Raw genomic sequence first — 22,771 nt, 5'->3', positions numbered from 1 at the left:
ACTGTACTTCTAGTCGCCCTGTTTTATCTCCTTGGGAATTACCACTACTTGTAATTTCCTTATCTGTTCAATCACTTACTCTTTGCTGATTACTTCCTTATTGTCTGTCTCTTCCCTCTAGGATGTCAGTATCCTGAGGGCAGAGATTGTGTGTTCTGTTCACTCACCGGTGTACAGAGCATCTAGAATAGGCTGTGGCTCCTGGCAGACACTCTGTGTATAATTGTTGAGTGAGTGAAAAATTCTTTCTCCATGCATCCCTTTCCTAACTAATGCCTATCTATCTTGGGTTAAACACCTCATTGTCTCCTTATTGTAAGTAACTTTTGTTATGTTTTCAATATGAAATGTCCCCACAAATTCTTTGTTGAACTTGGTCACCAGTTGATGGCATTGTTTTGGAAGGATCTGGAAATTTAACGGTGGGGGGTGGGAAGCCTAGTTGGAGAAATTAGGTAACTATGGGCTGTATCTGGTCCCAGGTTCCCCTCTGTTTGTCTCTCTGCTTCCTGTCTGCCACGAAGTGAGTACCTCTGCCACATACTCCCACCACCATCCTGTTCTGCTTCCAAAAGCCCAGAAGCAACAGAGCCAAGGACCAAGGACTGAACTTTCCAAAACTGTGAGCCCAAATAAACACACCCTCCTTTAAATCGCTTCTCTCTGGTACTTGACCACAGAGATGACACTGTCTAACACACTTTTCTTCTAAGAGGCCTTCTCTGACATGCCAGATCTTCAAGAACCTAAGGGTTTATTTTTGCATGTTTGTTTGGCCTTGTTAAAAGCCTAATCACAGAACAAGTGAGGTGGCTCAGCCTGATGACCCAACTTTGACCCCTGGGATCCCAGAACCAACTCCAGAAAGTTGTTCACTAGCCTCCACACATGGGCTATTGCTTACATACATACACACACACCCCACAACATACACAAACATTAATAATAAATAAATGTCTAACCACAGTGGGGTTAGATATACTTTGTGTAACTATCATTTGATGTCTGTTTCCCCCAGCACATTAGGAGCGCCACAAAGGCAGTATCCACATGCAGCATATTCACCTCTGATTCCTGGACTTCACTCAGGACTTGGCATACAGAAAGCTTTCTGTGGTTGCTTACCCAGTGGATGGGTAAGTGAGGGAGTGAATAAAGGAGAGATGGAGGACTGGCGAGATGGCTCAGCGGTTAAGAGCACTGACTGCTCTTGCAGAGGATATGGGTTTGATTCCCAGCAACCACATGGCAGCTAACAACCATCCATAACTCCAGTCCCATGGGATCCAACACCCTCTTCTGGCCTCCCCAGGCATTGGACAACAAAGTGAACTTATATACATGCAGACACTCATACACATAAAATAAAAGTAATAAATAATAAACAAAAAATTTTAATGGAGGAATCTAAAAAGAGAGGAAATGGAAAAAACGGAATCAAGGATTTCTCCATCATCTTGCCATTATCCAACAGATTTCAACCTGATTTTAAGCTAAGATGAAGCTAAATCGAAGTATTGGCTGAAAATTATGTCCCAAAACATGCTTTCTTTTTTCTTTTATTATCTATCATGATAGGTTAACAAAAAGAAAAAATAAGAATGCCTCTATACTGTCAAGAAAAGTCCAAAATAAACCTTGTCCAGGCTGAGTGGCCTTTCTCAAGCCCTCTTTTGAGTTTAGGGTGCCCTCTAGTGGGAATGATGGAGAAAGGCACTCTGAGGTGTTCCTCATGCTTGCCTTACACACCTGAGTTTTGTAATTGTTATCCAGGAAAAAACTAGAAGGAAATGGCGTGACTTTGATAAAGAAAAGAAATTGGGATGGACATGTAGGTCAGTAGTACAGAACATGTTTATAGCACATGGTTGATCCCCAAATCCACCCCCCCCCAAAAATCTACAGTAAAGCACAAATTACCTAATGTGTTTTTGTTGCTTCAGTTCTGGGAATTGGACTCCGTCCGGCCTTGTGAATGCTAGATTAGTGCTCTTCCACTAAGTTACACCCCCAGACCTTAATGCCCTGAAAGCTCTTATAATGTGAAGCACTATTCTAAGCACTTTGTGATGCATCACAGCTTTTAACCTTCACAAGAACCAGCTGAGGAAGGTATTATTTGCTAACCTGTGGTCACTAGAACAAATCACAGAAGTAGGTTCAGTCCACTACTTTAAAGCAGGATTTCTGGTTGATCACTGGAGTGATTTTCAGTATCACTCACTCTGATTTGTCTCTGGCCTAGAATTTCACAAAAGTAATGCTGAGACAATTATTTACATCTCTGTTCCTTCAAAATACCTGATGTAGATGAGATAATCAAATATCCAGTATTATGGAAGACAAAAGCTGACTCCAGGGCTGGAAACATGATGGCTCAGTGGGTAAGAGTGCTTGCCCTGCAACCTTAAGGACCTGAGTTCAAATCCTCAGCACCCAAGTAAAAAGCCAACAGCATAGTAGTGCACACCTTTAATCCCAGCACTGGGTAAGCAGAGGCAGGCAGATTGATGTAAGATGGAGGTCAACCTGGTCAAGTTCCAGGCCAGCTGGGGCTATAGGGAGATCCTGTATCAAAAAAAAAAAAAGTCAAGTGTGGCCTTGCATGCCTGGGGACTGGGGATGGGGTGAAGGGGTGACAGAAAACACTGGGACTTACTGGCTGCCAGCTTAACTTGAGGCTCAATGTGAAACGCTGTGTCAAGGGAATGTAGCAGAGAGTGATGGAGCAGGACGCCCAAGTCCTCCTTTGACCTCCACATGCATGTGCATATCCACCACACAGACAGCACATCACACATAGTTTTAGTCTTCAGTCCTCATATTCTGCAATTCTTAACTCTGTTGCTTCAAAGCTGTTGAACCATTAAAAAATACATTAGGTTAGCACAACAAGCCTATCCTTTGCTCTCTAACAGGCTTTGTGCTAAACTTTTTACATGTTTACATTGGCCATCAATGACTAGATATGAGTACAGTCGGCCCTTGGTATCCATAGGGAATTGAACTTAGAACCTTCTCATCCCTGAGGCTTCCAAAACCTGAAGATGTCCAAGTCCCCTGGGTAAAATGACTCCCCATTTATATATAGCACATTAACATCCTCTTGTAGAGCTTAAATCATCTCTAGGTTACTTTTCATACCTAATATAATTTTGGTGGTGGTAGGTTTTTTTTTTTTTTTTTTTGGTCTTTCTGAGGCAAGGTCTCCCTGGAAATCACTACATAAACCAGGTTGGCCTTGAACTCGCAGAGATCCACCTGCCTCTGCCTCCCAAGTGCTGGGACTAAAGGTATGCACCACCACACCCGACTTTTTTTTTTTAATTGTATATTTTTATTGAACTTTTGTGCTTTTCATGCAAAACACCTTACTCATCTTTATACCCTCTCCCCTATCCACACCTCCAATATCCCTCCAGCAGATTTCATGCATTCTGTCATACATATTAAGGCCTATTGAGTTAAGTTTGTGTACCCAGATGTCCCTCGGTGCAAGCTCATCCACCGGGGTCTAGTCAGCCTATCTAGAGTCTTCCTTAAAGATCAACTCTTTCCCACCTGGTAGTAATCAGTTGCCAATAGTTCTTCGACTGAGGTTGGGGACTGCGGCCCATTTCCCAAGTTCTATGCTGGGTTTTTGTTTGATTGAGTTTACACGGGTTTTGTGCATGCTGACACCATTGCTGTAGGCACACTGGTTTTTTAAGCTCCCATCACAATTACTCTTTGAGCTCTACTCATTGTATACACATAGTTTTGTTTTCCCATCTCCAAATTCTTCCAAATTTCTCCTATAAACTAGTTCCAAAGGCATAAGAATACCTGGTTAAGTTTAGACACGGCAACAGCCCACTTCCTGGAGCCAATACTGTTTTGCTTAGTGTTTCATGAATGTGACAAACACCTGGAGAAACAATTTAAAGGAGTGAAGACCAATTTTGACCCAGGGTTTCAGAGATTTCTGATCTACCATGGCATGGAACGTGTGTCAAAGAAGAGAAATTGATACCAAGGTGGTCAAGAATCAGAGAATACCTCCAGGCCTTCCTCTTTTTCCCATTTCATTCCATCCAGGCCCCCAGCTAGGGGCTGGTGCCACCCACATTCAAGGCAGGTCTTCCTCCCTTATTTAATCTCCTTTGAAAAGCTAAAAGTAGGTGCCATGGAGAGGGCTCAGTGGGTAAAGGGACTTGTCCCCAAGTGTGACAGCCAGACTTTGATCCCTAGGACTCTCACAGTGGAGAAAAAGAGCTGACTCACAATTTATTCTCTGACCCTCATAAGCATGCTATGGCACATCAGGAGGTGGAGGCAGGGGGATCAAAAATTCAAGCAATACATGGTGATTTTTGACACCAACCTGGGTTACATGATACTCTGCCTCAAAAAATGTCTTTAGTATGTATGGGGATAAAACTAAAAATGTTAAATAGGTGAACAAATTTACAAGAGTGAAGGCCCCACCAAATCTCAGCACACCTTTTGTAGAAACTGACAAGCTAAGTCTAAAATTTATATAGAAAGGCAAATAACTGAGATAACTGAACAATATTGACAAACAGGAACAGCTGAGGACTCACACTGACTGATTTTAAGACATAGAAAGCCAGCCAGGTGTGGTGGCACGCACCTTTAATTCCAGCACTTGGGAGGCAGAGGCAGGTGGATTTCTGTGAGTTTGACCAGCCTGGTCTACATAGTGAGTTCCAGGACAGCTGGGGCTACAAGGAGACCCTGTCTCAAAAAAAAAAAGATTTATTAAGACATAGAAAGCCACAGTGATCAAGACAGTATTAACGAGGTCGACATGGAAACCAGTGAGATGAAATAAGAATTCATAAATACATCATATAGTTTCTTAAAAAGTTGCAAAGGCAATTCAATAGAGAAAATAGTGTGTTTTCAATAAATGAATGCTGGGATGGTTAGATGTTTATATACCAAAAAGGAACCTTCAACCCATACTCACACCACACACAAAAATCAATTCAGAAAGGATGGTGGATCTAAATGTGAAACTGAAACTGATAAAACTGCTGGAAAACATAAAGAGGATCTGGAGAGATTGGGACCTTTGGGAACCATTGGTATGAATGTAAAATAGTGCTGCCTCCATGGAAAACTGTATGACAGTCACCTCAAAATTAACAGCAGAATTAGCATATGATCTAAGTCCACTTCTGGGCGAATGCCTACAATAACTGAAAGCAGGGCTGTGAAGAGACAGCTATAGAAATGTTATTCCCAATAGCCCACAAACAAAAGAAACCTATGCCCACTGACAGAGGAACTAGGTAAACAAACTGTGGTACAGCCATACAATGGAATGGTATTTGGCCTTAAAAAGGAAGGAAATTCTGATACATGCTACAACATAGATAAATCTTAAAGATGTCATGCTCAGTGAAAGAAGTCAGACACCAAAGACAAATATGGCTTGATTCTAGTCATAAAAGTGTAGCCAAATTCAAAGACACAGAAAGTAGATTGGTGGTTTTCAGGGCCAAGGGGAAGAAGGGAAAAATGAGTTATTTTATGGGTAGTTTACCAGTTTTTCAAGATGAAGAGGGTTATTCAAATCAGATGTGATATCCTGCACCTGTATTCCCTGCTGTTCTAGAGCTTGAGGCAGAAGGGTCACTTCAACACAGCAGTTTGAAACCCTCCTGGGCAACGCTGTAAGACTCTGTCTCGAGAAAAATAAAAAATAAATAATATTTTTAAGTTCTATGGGTAGATGATGGTGATGGGTACTCTGCAACATAAATGTACCTAATGTCACTGAGCTATACACTTAAACTAGTCAAAATTGTAAGTCTTATTATAAATGAATTATCATGCCTTTTAATTTTCTCTATTTTATGTTTGTTCTTTCCCTTACAATGTTGGGACCTCACTCACCAGAAATGGATGGTCCTTCCCAAGGTTAACTAATTCTTAGACATACAAAATGACTTATCTTCAATGTGCAATCCAAACAATCCAGAGACTTGGCTCTGAATCACCCAGCCCTCATTTTTAACAAATTATTATTCTCATTATTATTGTTGTTGTTATTACTTTGAAACAGTCTCACTATGTAGCATGGGCTGGTCTCAAACCAACTCCTTCAAGCTGTCCTTTGACCTCCAAGCATTCACCCTGGCACAAATGCACACACAGTACATAAATAAATAAATAAATAAATAAATGTGAAAAAATTTAAAAGCGGGGCCTAGGGGAAGATAATTAGGTCCTAGGACCTCTGCCCTCATAAATGGATTGATACTGTCTCGTAGAAATGGGTCAGATCTCCTAGGAGTGGATTATTTACCAGGAGAACAAGTTGTTGTTATTGTAAGAGCCATCCTGCCATTCCCACCTCTAGCTGCCTTCCGCAACCAGTCTTAGGCCAGTGAGAAGACTACGGCTCTGACTCAGAGACACTCTAATCCTCCTGGCACACACCCGCCTTCAATCCCAACAGGGAGTGGGCTCCCACCCACATCTGTGGAGAAACAAGGGAAAGAAGGTACATTTCTGATGTTTGGAAGAATTGTGAAACATGGGTACATAAAGATAAATAACAGGGATGGGGCTACAAAGCCAAAGAAGGGAACCCAGGGTGGAGGAAAATCACCCAACTCTGACCTGACTTCACCTGAGGCCACCTCGCCCCACCGGAGGCTGACATTGATAGCTGATCTCTAACATGAAGGCTGCTTTCTCCTTTTGCCACTCGCTCCACCCTCAAGATTTTTTCAACAAACTGTCCCTGCCCCTTCCCAGGGGTTCCAACTGGTCTACAGGCTGAGCACTTTTGGCATGTCCAACCTTCTGACATTCTATATGACATCATCATCTACAAAGTTCATGCTTCAGAACCATACTATCCAGTTACCGAAGGAAAAAAAATTATAAAAAGAAACTCGTAATACTTTCAATGTTTATGATTTTATGTTGGGCCAGATTCATAGCTATATTGGGACGCACACGGCCTTCAGGCAGCAGAGTGGGCACATCTGAAGGTCATCGGCTATCATGAGAAGTGTCTTTAAAAGCATGTTGTATATTGTCAGCCGGGCATGGTGGCGCACTCCTTTAATCCAGCACTCAGGAGGTAGAGGCAGGCGGATTTCTGTGAGTTCAAGGCCAGCCTGGTCTACATAGTGAGTTCCAGGACAGCTGGGGCTACAGGGAGACCCTGTCTCAAAAACACACACACAAAAAAAATAAGAGCATATTGTGTGGTCCGGAGGGATAGCTCAGTGGTTAAAAGCATTTGCTGCTCTTCTAGAGGACCCCTCACAAGTGCCTGTAACTCCAGCCCCAAGGGATCCCGTGTCCTCTGTTGGCCTCTGTGGGCAATTACATGAATCACTTGCTTTCTATTTAAATCCTACTTGCGACTTTCAACATGGGGCCAGTAGCGGATACTAATGTTAGTCTTCTGTCCATGAAAATTTACTATAATACAGCAGAGACTCTCCTATCAGCAGTGACCAGACCTCATGTCCTCAGCTTTATTGCTTTGAGATCTCAGAGTATATGTCAAAATCAGTTTTGAAGGACCCACACAGTATTGTAAGTAAACTATCCCAAATATATCTTGTAAAGCAGATGAAAATTCATCCACCTGACTCCACATGGTACAACAACAAACAACACTTTTTTTTTTAATTCTAGCTCCATAACGCCTAAAATGCCTTTTGGAAATTTCAGTGTTGTTTCCCAGAATTTAATTATAAGCATTGTGTTTATGGAAGATACTCAACTATCTCTGATTCCTCTTTTAAGCATTATTTATTTATCTATTTCTACCTATTTTGTGAGGGTGTGGTACATTTGCGGAGGTTAGAGGACAACTTTCAGGTGTCTCTTCTTTCCTTCCACTATGTAGGTCCCAGAGATCAACCTCAGATCATCAAGGTTTGGCAACAGGTCCCTTTACCCACTGAGCCATCTCACCAGCCCATACCTCTGATTCTTATATTAAGTTTTTCCTGTTGAAAAGGGGCTGCTGTTAGCCCACGAGGAGAAGTTACACAAATTAGAAAGAGGTACCTATTCCTCCAGGCAACACAGTCTTGGGAAAGGAACTGAGGCAAAATCTCAACACAGGTATGCCCTCTAGAACAGGCAACTCTGAGCACCGCTTGCTTGTGCAACCCCAGGAACTGGACTGTCTCATTGACTGGAAAACATTGACAGCACCTTCCAGACATCATATGTGGTGTTCGACATCGGACTCACGCTTTCATTGTTATCTAAGTCAGAGCAGAAGTCTTGAAACTTTGCTCCGACATCAAAGCATACAAAAAGCTCTGATAAGGAGCCAGAAGTGTTTTTGCCTCTTTATCTCTTAAAGCTCATGGGTTCCTCATTTGCCTACTTTAAGAAAGTCAGAGTCACAGTTAGAAAAACAACTCAAAGAGTATATTCTTGTTCATCCTTGCCATCTTGGCTTATTCACCTCAGCAAGCATATTCAATATTTCTGACTACACTGAGTAAATTCAGACTGTGGTTGTTAGTTCTACGAAAACCTTCCTCTAGATCTCACCCATTACCCTGGCCTGTCCGTTTTGGACTCAAGACAAAATCCCTCAACTACCTACATCACTTCCTTCCTGTGGGCCTACACCACTTCTACTCCATGGATTTGTTTGGAGGTGGAACCATCTTTCCAGCCAGGTCTGCCATTTTCTTAAACACCCGCAAGACAGTGTGCATCCCCCATGATGGTCTGCAGAAATTAGGATTCGGTAGGTCTGGAGAGAGGGCTGAAATTTTAAAAGAACACTAGATTATTCTAATTCACTCTAAAGTGTGACAACTAGTGCATTTACGGAAGCGACTCAAGGTTTCTTAGATTTGCCCTTTGCAGTGTAGAGAGGAGGGCATCATCACATCTCTGTCCAGAGCGGACGAGGGAGACCCAGTGGCGCCTCTTGCGGGCCCAAAGAAGCCAAGTCCTGGGAGCCGCCCTGAACCTCCCACTGCGACTGCGCACTTCGAGGCCGGAGGGGAGCCGCCCTCCACCCGGCTCTCTCGGACCGGAAACGGAAGTGAGGCTGCCCGGGCCACAGCCCTCCTTTCAACGCTGGGCCAGGCCGGAAGCGGAAGTTGCTCAGCGCTGGGGGAGTTACTGGGGAAGTGTCAGGTTACCTTCCCGCTTCTGGAGTTGAAGTTGTGGCCGGCGAAGCGGTCCGGCGGGGTTCCCAGTGCTCTCTGGCTCCGGCCCGAGAGGCGTGGTTCCGCGCCTTTGCGCGGCTCGGGGGTCTGGGTCCGTGCCCCGCAGCCAGGCGCCGTTCCCCGCCCCGTGTCCCCTTATCCCGGCCATGGGCAACACGAGCAGCGAGCGCGCCGCGCTGGAGCGCCAGGGCGGCCACAAGACGCCCCGCAGGGACAGCTCGGGGGGCACCAAAGACGGGGACAGGCCCAAGATCCTGATGGACAGCCCCGAAGACGCCGACCTCTTCCACTCGGAGGAGATCAAGGTGCGGAGAGTGGGGAAGCCGAGTCCCTTCCTGGTTCCCGCTACATCCCACTTGATGCCGGGAGGGAGGTGGCCCTTTCCGCGGTGCAGGGCTCTCAGTGCGGTCCAGGAACCGGAGCCTAATTACCGACTGGAGACTGGCACCCGGCGCTGCGTGTAGCATCATTAAGGAGAAAGCAGCTCTGGGACCGAGGTGCAGATTCTTAATTAAGAATGGAGCGGGCAGTAATTGAGCACCAGAGTCTGCTTTTCTCTTAGGTATAATTGATTTCAGGGCTCTCTGAGAAATCCTTTCTCACCCGCACGCAGACTGGGCGCTTTTTCTTTTTTTCAAAAGGTGGTTTGTTCGTTTTGGAGGTATACCAGAGCACATACCGAAGCTGAAAGGGAAGTTGAATGGCACATTGCCGTTGCCAGAGGTGTTAGGCTCTGACACTTTGGGTCCACCCTGATATTTTTTGTACAGCAAGCCTGAAAAAGTAATTCCACAGTAAGTGAAGTGTAAGTCTGAAAGAGGCAGCTAGCAGCTTTACCCTCTCTAGCTTTAAGGAACGATTTAGGTTTTAAGGAGACTAGAGCAAATATTTTTGCAAGTCAAACTGGAACTTCCTGCTTCAGCCACATTCTATTGACCACATAGATGTGGTCCTTGCTTCCAGCTGCAGGACCCAGTCCAAAAGCATTCAGTGATTCTGGAAAGAAGAACTAATTCTTTAAAGGAATAAACTAGATTTAGGAAGGATGAAGGGACTCTCTGACCAACATAGACTATGTTACCTCCGGGTTGCTTATTGCCTATTAATCATTGCTTAAACAGACTAATTGTCTGGCCTCTCATCCCCTTCCTCGGTAATTGGGCTAGGTGTTCACATTGTTTTTCTTAGATCTTAGTTTTGAGTCTAACTTTAAATTGCCTGCTTTTATTGGAGCTGTGTCCTGTGATTTGAACTTGTTTTCTGAACCTGCTGCATTCCTGGAGGTGTGTGCAGTGAACTTCAAAATCATGTTTCTCCACTGACTAACCTGAGGTCTTCCCCACCCCTAGAAGTCATTTTGGTCCCAAGGCTATAAGATGCCATAGGAAAAACCTACTTCCAGAAGTCTATGTTGTGCCCTGTGCAATGCACTAAATGTACTTGTTTTCTTTCTCAAAAAAAGTGTGTTGTTACTGTTGCAGAACTCCAAGAAATTCCAACCAAGCAGGTTATTTATACAGAATTTAAGTTCTGTCCCCTCTTACAGAGGTTGCTGAGTAGTAGCAGGTACACTGACCTTAGTGCTCCAGATACTTTTAAATAGTCATTACCCCAGTTCACCATTTTGGCTACAGTTAGTTATCCCACTAAAGCAATTTCAATCTGTTATTTAATCTATACATTGACAGCTGGTCTTTCAGATAAGATCAGATCAGTATCTGAAATGAAGGTGCTGGAACCCTCCAGGACTCGCTTTAGGGCTTTCTCCTCTCCTAGAAATACAGAGTCTTTGACTTATGACTGCAGAAAAATATAAACGCTCCCTGTTGAACTGTGTTTCACCTAGGTGGGACTGCATGTGTTTCTCATGAGCTAGATTGAACTGTGTTTCACCTAGGTGGGACTGCATGTGTTTCTCATGAGCTAGACTGAACTGTGTTTCACCTAGGTGGGACTGCATGTGTTTCTCATGAGCTAGATTGAACTGTGTTTCGCCTAGGTGGGACTGCATGTGTTTCTCATGAGCTAGATTGAACTGTGTTTCACCTAGGTGGGACTGCATGTGTTTCTCATGAGCTAGAATGCTGTGTTTACTCTGTATTTAGCTCACCAGATATTATTAATTCCATAAAGGGGCCAGTCTCTGCTTTATCTATCTGTTTCTCCTCTGTGCTTAGTCCAGACTTGGTGGATAGTTCTGCCCTTACAGTCCAAACTTGTCAGTTTTAACAGCTCTGGAATTGTCCCTAATAAATTTTCATGTACCCCAAAACCTTGTTTAATGGAGAAAGACATTATTAAACTAGTCTTGGAGTCATTGCACTTTTCTTCCAAGTAGGTATTCTAGCTTCCTCTAGAATTTTTATGTCAACCTCTAATAACAGCAGTAGCAGCTGTTAGTAAGCGCTCACTGTGTGTCAGACATTGTGCAGAATATTTTACATGGGATGCCGTGGACTTCACAGCACCCTCAGAAGGCATTGTTTTTATTCTCTCCATTTTGCAGGTGTGGGGTCAAGCACAAGTGGCTGTAAGTGGCAGTGGCTGCCTGTTTGAAATGAATTGTCAGTGTTAACAGTCCAGTGTAGGGAGCTCACTAATGGTTTCCTATCCCTGAATAAAGTGTTCTGCTTCTAGGCTCCAGAGAAGGAGGAATTCCTGGCCTGGCAGCATGACCTTGAAGTCAACGATAAAGCTCCTGCCCAGGCTCGACCAACTGTATTTCGATGGACAGGGGGTGGAAAGGAAGTTTACTTATCTGGGTCCTTCAACAACTGGAGTAAACTTCCCCTCACAAGAAGGTAATTGCCTGGATGTTCATTCACATCTTGTTTTAGCCTGTGGATGTAGTTTTTTGCAAAAAGATCTCTATGAGTGAATAACAAAAAGGATATTTTTGTAAGATAGATGCTGAATGAAAGAGTAATTTTGCTTAATAAGTTATAGACTAGAGCTCAAACCCAAGAAGTCACTGGTTATAGACACATCTTTTTTAGAAGAAAGCAACATCTTTCAGTAGAGAATGTTTCTGTGCCATGATTTTCCACTAGTCAGCTATACATTTCTTCTGAGGAGAAGAAATCTTCCTAGTGCAGTGGGGAAAGCTCTGGGCTGGGAATCTTAAGAGACATGGATTTGAGCCCACGCTGCCTGTACTAAATAGTCACTTCTGTGACCAGGTGACCTTCCAGGTTCTTTCCAACTTTAACTCTGTATATTTTGTTTGGAAGGTACATACTCTGCAGACATCATTCAAAAGGATATAGTAAGGCACTTTATTAAGAACCCTGGAGTAAACTTCTGTTTCACATTGTCCGCGAGGAAACACCTTCACTGGTGACCACTGTTGGTGACATGAAGGGAGAAACCAGTTCCCTGCTACGCCAACCTGACTGTTAGGGCAATGCCTGTGTTTCCAGGGTTCACAATGAAGAGGGAGGGGAACCACTGGGCCCAGTAGTCACAAGTCAGTTCAAGTCAGGCAAAGAAACAGCCAAATGGAAGGGGCTTCTGGGAATGTTTACAGGTTTCTTTAGAGAATGTTTGTGCATCCTATTATACTGATCCCTTCCCCAATCCAAGGCAGACTGACTCAGGGGAAGCTCGGCTTAGGTTTGTCTTTGTGGTCATTCTCCTTGGTGTCCAGGACTGCCAGGTGTATTTTGCTTGCACAGTTGAAAAGCACAGGTGTCCAATTGTTGACCTTTTAGTGTTGGGATTATAGATTCCTGTATCTGAGGGAAGTGAGTTTTCTGGAAACCTTGCCCGCTGCCTTTCTCGGTTGAGATCTCTATTGTGAATTGTCTAAATTGGTTGAACATGTTTGCTCTCCTTCAGCTGAGCTCTTGGTTGTGCATGGAACCATTTTGTTTCATTTTGTGACTGCGAGCTAAGAGGGCAGTGCCCCCCCCCCCCCCCAGCTGACATGCTGTCTCGTTCCTTCCTGCAGCCACAATAACTTTGTAGCCATTCTGGATCTACCTGAAGGAGAGCATCAGTACAAGTTCTTTGTAGACGGTCAGTGGACACACGATCCTTCTGAGGTACTTTTCCTCCTGCCTTCAGTCCTCGGGTACCTGCACAGCCAACACAAATCACCTTCCCTTATGGTTTGCTACTAGGTCCCTTTTCCCTGCTGGTAAAATTCCCTATGTGTGGCTCTGAGTTAGATAGCACAAGCTGTCAGACCGTTGGCATACTTGACAAAGAGTGGCTAGCCAGGCAGTGAGAGCTGCCAGCCAGGAATTCCAAGTCCTCTAAAGAAAAATTCTGTAGACCGTCCACATTATGATTTCTGCCTGTCTGTCTCTTCCCAGCCAATAGTAACCAGCCAGCTTGGCACAGTTAACAACATCATTCAAGTGAAGAAAACTGACTTTGAAGTATTTGATGCTTTAATGGTGGATTCCCAAAAGTGCTCCGATGTGTCTGGTATGAACACAGTTATTTTATACCACATGTGCAGGAGGGGTCTATGCAGCCTGGAGTGCTCTCATTTCTCTTGTCTCTCACTCCTGAGCAAAAGCTGCTCAATCAGGTGACCATTGTAGCTCTCTGGTCCACAGTACTCCATTCTTAACTCTGTCAGCTCTGGTTTTTTAAAGTTTCATTCCAAAGAAGCCATAGTCATCACCCATGTCTTGTTGGGTGTTGAGTAGATCCACTTGGCTGTGGAATCAGAACCAAAGCTTGACACCGTGCCAGGGGCAGGGCTGAAGAGGCCCTACGGGGCCAAGTTGGGTCAGTAATGAACAAACGCTGGGGAAGCTGCCAGCTCATTTCCCACTTGTGGTGTCTGGAGAATTGCAGGCTGACAGGTGATAAACGGACACCTCAGTAACCTTGGCTGTCACTTGTGCAGTCCATTAGCACCTTGTCAGACTCCCTGACCAGAGGAGAAAGTGGCTCCCTGTAGGAAATAGGCTGCGTAGCACAACTCTTCTGGAAACCTGCTCAATGCAGTCCTAGTTAACTTGCTTGTCTTCCAAGAGTCTTCTGATCACAGTGTTCAGTGAATTGCTTTCCATCGAAACCCCACAGGAAGAAACTACCTGGAACATGAGAGGGACAATTCAGGAGAAAGAACACATTGTAATCCAAGTGTCAATGCCAGTTCTTTCCCTTCTTGTGTGAGGGGCTGCTTCCTGGGTCCTGCAGGAGACAGGAACGCGATCCTCAGTCTGAGAGAGCAGAGTCACTTCAGTTTACAGAATTGAGTTTCCATCATCACCTGGCTGGGCCTGGAAGTTCTACTCCCAGGGTCTTATTGTTACCAGTTCCAAAATCACAGTTGTAAATTGACCACAGTGGGCTAGCTGTCAGGTCAAGATTGTTAAGCAGAACTTAGAAATCCAAAAATAGTGTTCTTTCTTTTGGATAGCTAACTTGTCTTTTAGATTATTTTTCCTTTTCAGATAGGTAAAAGATGGACCATGGAGGAAATATCCAAATAATCCTCCCACTTGCTGACGAATAGAATTTAATGTTGCACATCAAAGCCTTTAGTCAAGTCTCTGTTGTAGGTCTCCTGGAGACAGGAGTACACCCCTCACTGCTGACAAATCAACTTCAGGCTCTCTACACTTCTCATGTTTAGATACTCAAGTTTTCTTGCAATATCATGTATTTGTTCCTTATGGTTCAGTTTTCTCCACTTAATGCTTTTCTCAGTTTTCAGCTGGGGTGTGGTTAGATAATGTCAAGGGAACCTGGCCTAGGAAAATTGGCAGAGTCAGGGAACATCAAGTGGGATCTGGAGCAGCTTGGGGATCAGCTGACCAGAACTCATCCTGATGTTTGATAATGGCTCAGTACCTTCCATCCAGGCAGATGTCACTAATTAAGCTGTTTCTAGAAGCTTCTTAATATGTCTTTATAGTAAAGAAAATGAGATTAGAGTTTGGGAAGATCCTGATGGTGGTTGAGTCACTAGAAATTAGATTTTTATTTATTTTTTAAATATGCTAGTACCTAGTAAAACCTGTTTTATTCTGGCTGGTAGTGCTCATAACTTAGGCTGAGCCACATAATCCCTCCCCACATCAAGCCTTGAACTTTGTGGTGTTTGCCAGCCCAGCCTGAAATGAGAAACCTTATTCTGCTGACAAGAGTGATTAAGCAGTTAGAAATGGCCTCCTTGTTGGTCTAACCCAGACTCATGGCTTTGCCACAACTGTCTTTCACTGGGTATCTCAGTTTACTGTTGACATTTATTCTGGGCACCCAAATTCCAAAGGTTTTTTTTTTTTTTTCATTTCCTCTGCTCTTCATCTTTGGAGCATGAATGTCTTTGAAGAAAATATAAATCTGTATTGAGGAAACAAGAACAAAGCAAAGCAGACAATGATGCCATCACTTATATAAGACTCCTTCTAGAACTCTGGTCTTCAGAGTGTCCTATTACCATCTCCCAACAGAACTGTCCAGTTCCCCACCAGGACCCTACCATCAGGAGCCTTACATCTCCAAACCAGAAGAGCGGTTTAAAGCACCACCCATCCTCCCTCCACACCTGCTCCAGGTCATCCTGAACAAGGACACAGGGATCTCTGTGAGTATTTCTGCCCAGATCATCCTTTCTGCCCACTTCTTACAGAACAGCCAGCAAGCAAGTGCAGTGTCACCCATGAGTGGGAACTGTGTGGTCCTCCTCTGACCTGGAGACAGGCTGCTGAAGAAAGCTTCCAGAGTGGGTGTGGCATCAACCTAAGCCCCATCCCATTTCAACTTTCATGAGAAAAAAATTAACCATCCCTTTTTGGTCAGCTTGATATGGGAATTCATCCTCTGGCCCCCACATTTTAGAATCTAATTCTAATTACTAAGTTACTTTCAGAAACATCAGTCCTCCTGGATCAGAATTTGAGGTATCAGGACTGGAGAGTTGACTCAGTGGTTAAGAGTACTGACTACACTTGCAGAGGTCCCAGGTTTGATTCCCAGCACTCAAATGGTGGCTAACAACTGTCTATAACTCCAGTTCCAGGGACTCCCAAAGCCCTTTTCTGGCATCTAAGGGCATTGCATGACACAGGTGCACTTACACACATGCAGGCAATACACTCATACACATAAAATAAAAAATAATAAATATAAAATAATTTTTTTAAAAAATTTGAGGCATCTTAACTAACATACATTTCCTCTGGGAAATTGGTATATGACATGCAAAAATGAAGTATGGATCCTGGCCATTGAAGAACAGCCAACTATCCCATGTGGCTCATTTTCCATTCTCTTTAACCTAGTCCTATGTATAAGATACTGTCTTAGCTCATTTTTTGCTGCTAAAACAAAATACTCAAGATCACATCATTTATGAAGAAATTTATTAGGTTTCGGTCTGGCGGCTGGGAAGTCCACAAGCATGGCACCTGCATCTGGGAAGGGCTTTTGTGCCACATGGGCCCATGGTGGAAGGTGGAAAGGCAAAGGAGTACTGAACCCACTTTTCTAACAGTCCCCTAAGACGACTAGCCTGTTCTCGTGATACTTAAATTAATCCATGCTCCACTCTCATGACCTAATCACCAGCTAGGATCCATGCTGTCACTAGAGAGCAAGTTCCCAGTATGTGAACTTTGGAGGACACATTCAAACCACACAAGCTGCTAAAACAACCATGCCGGCCAACATTCTGCCGGAAGTAGCTTTCCCATGCTCTGCTGCTTTCAGATGTAGCTTATAGCACTCACACCTGGACCATCACGAGAATCTTAGAGTTTGTTACTCCATCTCAACAAGACTTACCTTTCTCGGCACCAGGTTTCCCTCTGTGCCAAGTGCACCAAGCACAGATGACAGTTGGGTTGGTCATTCCTACATAATTCAGGAAGAGGCTAGTGGTCAGGACCAGCATACCTCAGACCCCACTGCTGACTGCATTTCCAGCCCTACATTGGCAGCATCTCAAAAAGGCAGCAGGTGAACTGCAAGGACTTTAATCGCTCTTTTAAAGAGTGGCGTGAAACTGTTTCCTTTCACTCTCCTTTTACCAAAGTTCTAGGTTAGAGAACATCTGGTGCCCTCCTAAACTAAGGTAGTACACCATCACCCCCCATCCCCCACAAAGGAAGGCATGACTGGCCAACTTCCCTGATGAAGACAGCTTCTGAAGATAAGTCAAGAGCCTAGGAATATGAGCTTGGGACAGCCGGCACCAGGACCCCTGTCAAAGGCGGCCAAACTTTAGAAAAGCAAATGGTGTACTTTTATTGTGCCACAAGTCCAAGTGCTTCCCACGTGCTCTTATTTAAGCTTTATAATAAGAGAGGAGCGCACAGGGACATTCAGTGATATCGGGGCAGAAGCACAAACTGCTGTCTGAGAGATTGTGAGGAATGCACTGTTGGCACCTGTCCCTCTTGCATGTATTCCTCATGTCTAGCTGGTATTTTGTATCTTTTGACCAATAACTGCTATTCTACTTTCTCCGATTTACTCTTTTTTTTTTTTAAGTACTTTATTATTTTTATTTTATGTGTATGAGCTTAATTACCTGTATGTGTGTAAGTGCACCCTTGTCGTGCAATACCTGGAGAAGTCAGAAGAGGGAGTCAGATCCCCTAGAACTGGAGTTACAGATGGTTGTTAGCTGCCATGTGGGTGCTGGAAATCAAACCCAGGTTTCCTTCAAGGATAGCCAGTGCTCTCAACTGCTGAGTCATCTCTCCACCCTCCCCCTCCTTTTTTTTTAAAAAGAGTCTGCATATATCATATGGTTTTTGTCTTGCTGTGTCTGACTTCATTTAATGTCCACCATATTTATCCATTTTGTTACAAATGACAGGATTCACTTTTCCAGGTTGAACAGTATACCATTATCTCAGTCTCTTTTCCTGTGATACAACACTGACAAATGTGGTTAAGGGAGACAGGTCCAGTCCATATCAGGGAAGATGCAGCAGCAGGAGCTTGGGGGAACTGGTCACATGGCATCCATAATCAGGAACAGAAGGCAGTGAGAAGGCAGTCCCTTTCTCACTAACTGCACAGAGTAGATTTTAAGTGTTGTAACCACAAAAAATGATCAGTATATGAGGCAATGTATATGCTAATGAGTCATTGTAGCCATTCCACAGTGTTAGACATAGTCCAAATACTGTGTTGCATACACTAAATACAGTTTTTATCTGTAATTTTTTAAAAATTAATTTTTAAAAAGCTTCCTGAGAAGTTTAAATGCTGAGATCACCCAGCAAGTGGCCGAGCCAGCATTCCTGAGGGCAGTGAACACTAGCTCCTTATTCTGTCCCACAGCTACCCTGCTCAGCAGGGTCTCAATGGGAATTGTTGACAGTTGTCAGCCTCTGCGATATTAATCCTAGAGTGAGGACAGGTATAGCGCTGCAAGGATCCTAGCTGACTGCAGAGCGAGAACTAGGTCTTGGCTTTCTAGCTGTCCATCCACACCTTTTTTGACATACAAACATGTACATTGTGGGATTACAGCTTGTTTTGTCCCTGAAGAGATTTTCTCAAACCCAAATTTAGCCAATGCAGACCTTCTTAAGATGCAGCCTCTTCCAGGCATGGTGGCACACACCATTAAGCCAGCACTCAGGACACAAAGGTAGACAGACCTCAAAAGCTCTTAAGATGACTGTGCCTAGCTGTGGTGAAGGCCAGCCAACCTTTTCATGTGGAAAGACCTACTTACACACCTCCTCAGAGGGATTGGTTTCACCCCATCTCTTGGGCCAATTGAGGCCCTCAGGCAGCTGGAAGCTCTTGAGGAACTTCAGACCTAGGATTCCCAGAGTGTTGAGTGACATGAACATACCCTTCCCTTCAAACAGGGGCCATGAGGCACAGGCCCACCAAGGAAATAATCACCATAGACAGATCCCCACCCCCCTTTTTGAATTAGCATTTATAAAAGTTAAGAATGCATAATTGGAAAGAATCAAGATTTTTGGCTGCAGACAAGTAGAAAAGGTGGCAGCCCTAAGCGCTAGTGCCAGGTGTGCTCCAAGTGTCTCCTGTAGTTACCTGGTCCACTCAGTTCCTTTCCTAGCCTTGGATACCAGAGTTTAAAATGCACTTCTCAGGAGCATTTAGTATAGACATATCTTCTTGCATTCCCTGAAAGTGTTTTGAACTCGAACTCTGATCTTCCTGCCTCTTCCCTATAAGGGATGGGACTGTGGCCCTCTAAAGATCAGGGTAGAAACTTCACCCATACTAATGTATGCAACTGGCATGAGATATACAACTCTCTTCGCCTCACCTGTCATCTTGGACAAGCCCTTCCACAGCTTAGGAAGAAAGGTCAACATGGGAGCCTGTCTCCTCTCCTTGGGTACCCTATGCCATGAAATGGGAAGAATTGTCTTGGTTTCTGAATCTCAGATGCTCATGTATCCCTTTATTCCTTCACAGTGTGATCCAGCACTGCTCCCAGAGCCCAATCATGTCATGCTGAACCATCTTTATGCACTTTCTATCAAGGTAAAATGGCCTGCATGTCCTTATGGTAGTTTCTCAGCGTGCTTTGAGGGACCCTAGTGCCAAGATTGCCTGCAGGTGCTGACATACAGAGCAGCTTTCATGGCCAGACAGATTCTGGTTCAGGCTCCAAAGGTGGTCCAGGAGTTTGTGTTTTCCTTAAGCCCTGTGGTAATATTCATATTCTCTAAATCTGAGTCCCTTACTCAGTCCTGCCTTTGGTCATTTCCACCCTCTTCCTTAGGATGGAGTAATGGTGCTCAGTGCAACCCACCGGTACAAGAAAAAGTATGTCACCACCTTGCTGTACAAGCCCATATGAAGAGCTAGGAGCCAGCAGTGGGCTGCAGGGACAGCTGGCACTGCTGGGCTCCCCACGTGCATGCTTTCCTGCAGAGGAATGGACTATAAATTGTTCATTTCACACTTTCTAAGACATTTCATCCTTACCCAAGTCCTACTCGAAGGTTTGTCCAGGCACAGCAACTCTGGAAGAGCTTGAGTCCCTAAGTCCAAGAAAGATGTAAGGGAAAACTGGGACTCTGCAGCTCTGGAACAAGCATGCATGAGGACATGTGTACTTACAGACTCATCCCCTTAGCTGGTCAGGGACAATCTTAAGCCAAACCGGAATGCTAACACTTGCTAGTAAAACTGGGAAGCAGGGACTGAAGCCACACAAAATTTCTCATTTGCATCTAAGGTCACTGGCTTGTCTCTGCTGAAGCCTCACTGTGGAACTACGCAATACCAGTCCTTCCAAAGCAATAGATGCCTCCCCTTCTCTGCTTCAGAGAGGTGCAATTTCTATGGAAATTAAAAGCTGTCTGATTTCCAGATGAAGTTTTGCAATTGTTGCCTACACTGTGTGCACTAAGTACTTTCTTAAAACCAGAGACACTGGCTGTCCAACCCTAAGGCACTTAAGTCACCAGGACTAGAATAGAGATCATGTGACTATGCTCAGCAATAATTGTTCTCAGAACAGACTTCAACTCTCTGAGACCCACTGCCGTATTCTCCATTAAGCTGGACGATCCTGAGGACTGACCACCGTTTGTTAGAAGGTTGTCCGCTCCTCATTTTAATTGTAATGGGGTAACAGTTACCATGACAGCTTTATAACAGCTCCCTTCCTCCTTTTGGTTCCAATGTGTGCTACTCAGCTAGGGATCTGTGCCCTAGTAAGCAAAGAATGTCACAGCAGCTGCTGTTGCTTGCTCTGAAAGGAACTTAGAACCTGGCCGCAGCCTGCTGGATTCCCATGGGAAGGTGTCCTTTGGATCAGTGTAGATGAAAACCTCTTTACACTCAGCTTGGTTTCCTTGAGGATACCACAGATGTGCCTGTTGATACAGGTTCCTGTCACCTAGTCGGTGGAAGTTACCATATACCTTTTGTTCTTGCTAGAGAGGCAGAAGCAAGCTCACTGGTGTCCAGTATTGATTTGGTAAGCCTGCGTTCGGGTACCTTTTTTTGTTACTATTTTCAAAACAACGAATTGCTGTCACCTTGATGTATAAGTTTCAATAAAGCTTTGTAAAAATAACTGGGCATGCATGTGAAGCTTTGTCTCTATTCAGTTGTACAGAAGCAATTAGAACTTATTTCCAGGTTGACTCAGTGCCATCTTGTAGCTCTCTAGAGGTGTGGGCCAGACAACTACAGCTTCCCCACCCATGACTCATACCTGATACGGGCCTCTAAGAATGAACTAGAATGAACCCCACTGAACTGCTTGCTACCATAGAGAAGCTTCCTGGCTTGGGCAGGAGGGCAGCATCAAGAGGCCAGTGCTTTTGGTCTCCTACTCTTAAATGAGCCCTACAGGGAAGTTCAGCAGGACACACAACATTTTTTTGAGTTGGAGCTGTTCTGTCCTCCTCTCTAGAGCATGGAAGGTTAGGTTAAGTCTTTTGTTCATGGACATCAGACAACATTGTCAATAAGTTTAGCAGAAAAGGGAAGTTCTGGATCTCCTGGTCCATGGAGGTAGACAGTAGCCCAGAAAGTGCTCCAGGCTGGTAATTAACATCACCCTAAAAACCCGAATGGTGGGAATCTTAGAGATGAGAAAATCAAGTATCAGGTAAGTTTTAAAATAGTATTTAAAGCATAGCTCAAAAATATAAAAGATGGATGTTCAAATACCAGAAACTTGCTGAGGGAGGGTGCTGTTGGGGTGGACCCAGCTCTGGGTTCCACAGCTATTGTATGGTACCCACACCTGCAAAGCTACATGAATAAGCACAGCACTGCTAACCTTTCTGAAATAGAGAATGGAGAATCTGATTGCCTATTGGAAGTGACCCAAGCTACCGAGCCCCGAATGTAAATTTGCTCTGACTGGGAGATGGCTGAGCTGGTTAAGAGCACTTGGTAAAATCACATAGAAGTGGTATGTGCTTGTAACCCCAGAGGTAGAGTGCAGAGAGACAAGCAGATCCTAGGAGCTCACTGGCTAGCCAGCCTAGTTGAAACATGGGGTTGAGGTTGAGCAAGGAAAAAGTGGAGAGAGTAACAGAGGACACCAGACGTCCTTTGACCTCCACATATACCTTAAAAATAACAGTGAATTAGTACTACTCACAAGGGACTGACACAGCCAGCTGAAAGTGCAATGTAATAACTAGTTCAGAGATAGTCTCTCTCTGAGAGTACCAGCCCTGGGACCATGGACAACTACTCCTAGAGGAGATAACTTATATATTAAAGTGGCAGACAGCAGGTCCACCCTCAGAACATAAGTGCTGACAGTTTTCCGTATGTATCTTTTAAAGATGTCTTTCTCTAAAAAGAGCAAAAGGAAGTCCATTATGGTCCCAGAGACCCCACTGGAGATTACTTCAAAGAAATGGAAAAGGAGAGGCTACTTTGCCCAGTCCAGAGAACCACAGCCACCTGTCCAATTGTGCCCAGGTCATGCCTGCCCTCATTAGCATTCTCTATAGGTAAAGACTGGTTACATGGTTAAAGCTTAACTCAGATTGCTTTTTAGTGAAGATATATTTCCCCCTCTGGAAATTTATATACAAATGACTTTATAGAGCCAAAGATAAGACCTGAAAATTATTAAAATGTAACAGTATTGCCAATCAATACAGTGGTCCTTCAATATCTTCAAGTGATTGGTTCCAGATCCCCCTCCT

The 22,771-nt window shown here is 44.2% G+C and overlaps 2 protein-coding genes across 2 annotated transcripts in view; both read left to right on the top strand.

Annotated features, from left to right (window-relative positions):
* Positions 1–1,154, top strand: part of Tmem233 (transmembrane protein 233) — a 46,143-nt gene extending 44,989 nt beyond the window's left edge. The window contains exon 4 of the mRNA XM_029559279.1: positions 1,019–1,154. Coding sequence (XP_029415139.1) covers positions 1,019–1,144 — 126 coding nt within the window. The 3' untranslated portion in view covers positions 1,145–1,154. The remainder of the gene's footprint in view (positions 1–1,018) is intronic.
* Positions 1,155–9,093: 7,939 nt separating this feature from the next.
* Positions 9,094–21,171, top strand: Prkab1 (protein kinase AMP-activated non-catalytic subunit beta 1). Its single transcript, XM_008824417.3, has 7 exons — positions 9,094–9,481; positions 11,814–11,977; positions 13,126–13,219; positions 13,493–13,607; positions 15,593–15,726; positions 19,557–19,625; positions 19,867–21,171. Exons 1-7 carry the CDS (start codon positions 9,323–9,325, stop codon positions 19,942–19,944), a joined length of 813 nt encoding a protein of 270 aa, XP_008822639.1. The 5' UTR covers positions 9,094–9,322; the 3' UTR covers positions 19,945–21,171.
* Positions 21,172–22,771: the final 1,600 nt, after the last annotated feature.

Source organism: Nannospalax galili, unplaced genomic scaffold (assembly GCF_000622305.1).
Source record: "Nannospalax galili isolate Female #2095 unplaced genomic scaffold, S.galili_v1.0 scaffold769, whole genome shotgun sequence".
Classification (NCBI taxonomy): domain Eukaryota; kingdom Metazoa; phylum Chordata; class Mammalia; order Rodentia; family Spalacidae; genus Nannospalax; species Nannospalax galili.
This window is presented reverse-complemented; position numbering and strand designations above follow the sequence as displayed.